General features: G+C 33.3%; 1 protein-coding gene across 1 annotated transcript; it reads right to left on the reverse strand.

Annotated features, from left to right (window-relative positions):
• Positions 1–2051: 2051 nt before the first annotated feature.
• LOC136089924 (uncharacterized) lies at positions 2052–3914 on the reverse strand. Its single transcript, XM_065816024.1, has one exon. The coding sequence runs from the start codon at positions 3912–3914 to the stop codon at positions 2052–2054; it is 1863 nt and encodes a 620-aa protein (XP_065672096.1).
• Positions 3915–5926: the final 2012 nt, after the last annotated feature.

The following is a 5926-nucleotide window of genomic DNA, read 5'->3' on the forward strand; positions in this document are numbered from 1 at the left end:
AACATTTTTTTGTTTTTTTTCTCTTTCCTGAACTTCACGTGCATTTGCATCCAGCAATTCTAGTTGAGCATTTGACCTTGTTATTTTACCTCTTCCAGAAACTACTGAGGCCCAGCTGGAGTTTGTTATATTGCTGCTGTTAGTGTAAGGTTTTAAAGTTTGTGATTCAGAAATGCTAACATCTGAGGCCCACTGATTCTCAAGTGCTGTTACTTTTGCATCTTGAATAAGTTTTTCTTTTTGAAGATACTCTATTTGTTCACGCAAATTAGAGTTTTCATCTCTAAGCATACGAATTTCATTTGTTGTAGCTGTTTTAAATGCAAGAAACTCATATCGAAGTTCTTCGTTCTTACTTATTGCAAAAGCAACTGAATTCGCCTTGAGTTGGGTGGCTGACATTTTCGACTTCTGACTTTATGAAGTTTGCTGTTTCTTATCTTGCAAGGAGGGCTACCACCCTTAATAACAGTGGATTACCTCCTGGTCGTGAAATATTTTATATATTAGTTATCTTACTACACAGGGACTTATTAACACAAATAGAACTGTTAGTTTTTTTGTGTTTTTTTCCGTATATATACATATAAATATATATGTATTTATATGTATATATAAATATATATATATATATATATATATATATATATATATATATTTCTATATACATAAAAATATAAATATATAATAATATATATATATATAGTAGTATATATTTGTCACAACAAAAGTAAAAATAATTGACAAAATAAAAATCATAGAATGTCAGATTATATTTAGTTTTTGTGAGGCTCATATTGCAACTTTCACTAAGGATAGCTGCGAGCTGTAGTAACATTAGAGCTTATCGAGGCTGGCTTTAAAACTGTTGACAGTTGGAGAACCGATTACTCTATCCGGTAACATATTCCATGCATTGGCAATGCGATTGTTGAAAAAGTGGAAACGAGCTAAATTATTGCTGTACTTTTCACGGTGAATTCTTTCTCTGTGATTTGCTCTTGGTGGAATTGTGATGAGAGGAAAGTGCCAGTTGACTATGTCGATGTTATTAATAATTTTATATTTTTGGATGAGGTCACCACGTTTACGACGTTCAACAAGAGAAGATAAGCCAAGTTGTAAACGTCTGGACTTGTAGTCTAACTTTTTTAGTTTGTCTGGTATTTTTGTGGCTTTGCGCTGTATTGATTCAATAGTTCGTTCATCCTTCGCCATATGAGGGTTCCAAGCTGGAATTGCAAACTCAAGTGAAGGACGGATGTAGGTGGAGTAGAGTTGTTTCCATAAAGAAGCATCACGAGATTGGAAAGTGTGTTTTAGGATGCCTAGCATTTGATTTGCTTTACATGAGGCAATGATGGATTGGGTTCCTGCTTTAAGATCATTGGTAATTTGAATTCCCAAGTCACGCTCAGAGGTAGTTGCTTCCAATGTAGTTCGAGTCGTTATTGAACAAGGGCCTAATTCCTCTATTGAGTACTTGAAAGGTGTTAATTTTTTTTGGCCAAAGTGCATGACCTTACATTTCTTTGCATTTAGCTCCATGAGCCAAGATTTAGTCCACTGGACAATTTGGTCAATATCTGATTGGAGTTGAAGTTGAGCAGCAAGTGAGTTGACAATGCTTAGGATTTTAGTGTCATCAGCGTAAATCTTACAACTTTTTTCTTTGCTTATTACATCTGGCAGATCATTGATGAAAATAACAAATAAAATTGGACCCAAGACTGATCCTTGCGGAACTCAACTTGTCACAGGTAACCAATTCGATTGAGTGTCGCCAAGGATGACTCGTTGAGACCTGTTGAGTAGAAAAGCTTTTATCCAATTGAGAAGATTGCCTTCGATTCCGTACATTTTTAATTTGTAAAGCATTCGTTGATGTGGGACTTTGTCAAAAGCTTTAGCAAAATCCAGAAATACAACGTCAACTGGTAGCTTTCTTGCTATATTTCCAGTCAAGAAGTCCATTGTTTCAAGGAGATTTGTAATGCATGCTTTTTTCTCTAAAAATCCGTGTTGACTATCTGATAAAAGATTGTTTGATTTCAAATGCAGCATGATTGCCTTCTTTCCATTATTTTACACGGAATCGAGGTGAGGGATATTGGCCTATAGTTTGATGGGTCGATTCTGGAGCCCTTCTTAAATAAAGGTGTTACATTTGCTTTGGACCATGAGCTTGGAATTTCACTATTGTCAAATGACTTTTGAAAGATGAGAGTGAGTGGAGAAGACATTGAGGTAGAACAAAAGCGTAAAACGTGAGGACTGACATTATCTACACCAAGTGATTTAGATATATCTAGTGCTGAGAGTTCCATTAGGATGGCCAGAGTATCAAAAGATATGCTATTGAGGATTGTGTTAGTTCTACGATCAAAACGGGGAAGATTGTCATTGGATGGCTCTTTGCTGAAAACTGATTGAAATTGATTGTTAAGTGAGTTGGCTATTGTAATTTTGTCAGAGCTAATGATCTCACTGGAACAGGTGACTCGCATAGATGAGATCTGATTTATTACAGAGCGTTTACTATTTATGTATGAAAACAGTCTTTTAGGATTACGCTTATCATTGGCAAGGGCAATTTCAAAAGATTTCAGAGAAGAATGACTTAATTTTTTAACAAACTTTCTAGTTTTCCTATATTCCCCAACCAGTGATGTGATTTTCCATTTTGAACTGACGTTACGAGCCCATAGCGATTTTTTAAGACGAATAAGAGATAATAGTTCTTTTGTCATCCATGGTTGTTTTTTGGGGGATGGTTTGTTTGGCATACGAGGGATAAATTGAAGACAACATTCATTGTATTTGTTGAGCCAAAGTAGGTAACATTGTTCTACATTTAAGTCTTTAAAAATAGATGACCAGTCAACATTATTGAATTCTTTGTTGATTTTTTTGTAGTTACCATGCTTGTATATAAATTTAGAGCTGTTGAAACGTGATAATTTTATGCTGGAAGCCAGTTTGTAATGCCAGTTGATAGTGCAATGATATTGATCAGACAAACCGAGAGGAGGACCGATTTTGATTTCGCTAGCACGATATGAAGAGTCACATATGATGAGATCAAGAGTCTTTGTCATAGGGCAATTAGCAGGTTTGAAAGTAGGGACAATGACAATTTGGTGAAGATGACAATCTTGAAAAAGAGAGACAAATGAAGAACTGAGACCAATTTTACTTGAGGAAAAGACTGAGTTGGAAGTCCAAGTAATCTCTGGGAAATTGAAGTCACCAGCAATGATGATACCGTTGTATTTTTTAGTCGATATTAAAGTTTTGGCATGGAAAATAGCACTTGAAATCTCTGAGAAGGCTTCGATACCGGAGGATGGAGGTCTATAAATGCAGCCTAGGAGCAGAGTTTCATTCAAAAGCTTTAGTTCAACCCATAACTGTTCTGAATAGTAGGGAATAAAATCTTTGTGTAGTAGGGATTCCTCTATTTTGTTTGAGATGATTTTACTATTTATGTATATAGCTACACCTCCTCCGATTTGGTTGCGACGGTCTGAACGATAGAGGTTGTAGTTCTGAAGAAAGGGAGTTGATTGGTCATTGAACCATGTCTCGGTGATAAAAATAATGTCAAAAGAATTGTTTTCTGCAAGTAAGGACAGTTCGATGAGTTTTATTGGATTGAGGGAGGTTGCATTGGTGTAGAAGCACGAAAGATGAGATAATTTGATGGAAGAGCTGGCCTTGTTAAAGAATGTTGAACTAGTGAGATGTTGAGAGCGACTGAATGGCTTCAGCAGCTGATTTCCATTTGAGGAATGGATTCTTCTCTCTCCCAATGATGTTGACTGTTTTGGATGTGTCAATGCATTTGATTTTTTTGCTGCGGATAACAAATCGAAAGGGTTTGTCAAGTAAATCTTTTGCCAATAGTTCTGCATTTTCTGTAGCCCGCTTTTTGTTCAAGTTGTTGAATGTTTCTTGTTCGAGAGGTGTACGGTCTGGGCGAATGTAGACAGATTTTAATTCATCTATTGAGGCAAGTCGCTTTGCATTAGATAAGAGATCATTGCGGTGCTCATTCGAGTCAAACTCAATGATGATCAATTCATTTGGTTTAATGCAAAATAAATAATGTCTTTGTGTAAAAGAGTTATCGAAGTTATTTTAATTTAATTTTAAATAGCATCTTTAATTTTGTATGCAGTTTATTATTTACTTATTATTGTAATTTGCTTTATGAATATAAACACAATTTAATAGGTAAAGTTAAAGCTCGTTGGTTAATCAGTACAATTACCTAAAAACTTTTCTATTTCTTAGATGGAGGTCCATAACAAGAATTTAAATATTCTGTGTGCGGTTTGTAGATATTTGGCTCTGAAAATAAAATACGCTGTTGGAACAAACCCAAAAAATCAAAAATGAAAAGGTATTCCGTGTCATGCTGTCAGAGGAGAAAGAAAATGTTCATTCGAATAAATTTTGGTATATTATAAAACCATAACCAATATTATCAAAAGACTGACATCGAAAACACTTTATGTAATTAAGATTTTGAAACTTTATTATGATGAATTCTATTATCGTCAGCAAGTAAAAAAACTCAATTCAAAACAACTTGAACAAAATAAAGCTCATTGATTTTCATGGTATAGGTGAAAAAGTATGGCAATTTTCAATGGTTGCGTACATTAAAAAAGGCATCGTGACAACACACGACTCAGAAATAGATATTTAACAATTAAAAAATGAATTTAATACTCATTTATAACCTTGTCAGTGTAATTTATGTAGTAAAATACCAAAACAATCAACAACCCTTAAAAAAATGTATTTTGTTTTTTCTGCCAAGCAGAAACATAAAGGTAAACAAACTCAATGAAACTTTATATTCAAAATGTAAAGAGCTTATATTACCTAAAAATTAGGTAACTAAAATAAACTCTTTTTTAAACATGTTAACTGTTGAAAGTGAATGTCAAAAAAAATTCAGTCAAATGTAAAAATATGGTAGTATACTAACCTTTAATGAGTATCTGTATTGATAAATCAATTTCACAAATAGCCCCATTGTTATCGCCCACAATATCTTCATTTGCGTCTAGTTACGCTTCATCCTCATCACCTTTTTTAGCTTCAGTATCAATGTCAACATCAATGACAGCATGCGATATTATTATTTAATAAGAGATTCTACAGTTTTCCTTTCCGCAGTGGATAATGATATTTCAAGAATAGTTGAAGATACTGCACTCTATGCTCCTAAGCAAAATATAGTTAAAGATTGTGGACAAGTAGTTGAGTTAAAAAGTTGAGGATCTTGAGTAATAATGTTTTTTAATTTTAACTTTCAAATTTATTATAACAATAAACTAAATTTAGGTGTTATTTTTCATGGATCTTTTTTTTTAACAAATTTTTTGTTTTTACTTACACCAAGAGCTTATGCAAGCAGTAACTAATCATCAAATACAACAATAAAAGTCAGAAATCTTTTTATCAAACGATCAATAAATGTCTGGTTCATCCAACAATGCAATTTTATGTCTATAATCAAGGCTGCTAATTTCATTTCAAGCAGAGACAAAAGGGTAATATTTGGTAATCTAAATACTGGAAAAGTAGTAGTTAGTGCAACCAACATGGTAGCTATAAAAGCGAATCTGTGCATATTTTATTTGAACATCTAATATTTTATTTTGACGAGAAAAAGTGTCAATTTGTCAAGAAAAATATTTCTATTTACCTGGTTTTACCATAATCATGTCCCATAAAATATTTGGACCAAGAAAGTCTTCTCAAGAATGAATTAAAAAACGGTTGTTTTCAGCCACAAATATAATAAAAACATATTTGGTACAAAAGAATGTTTTAGTTACGGAAAATACATAATTATCCCCCTTTTTATTTCAATTGTTGTTGTCTTTTTCTCACACATACACATGTTAGA

This window comes from Hydra vulgaris, chromosome 13 (assembly GCF_038396675.1).
Source record: "Hydra vulgaris chromosome 13, alternate assembly HydraT2T_AEP".
Lineage (NCBI taxonomy): Eukaryota > Metazoa > Cnidaria > Hydrozoa > Anthoathecata > Hydridae > Hydra > Hydra vulgaris.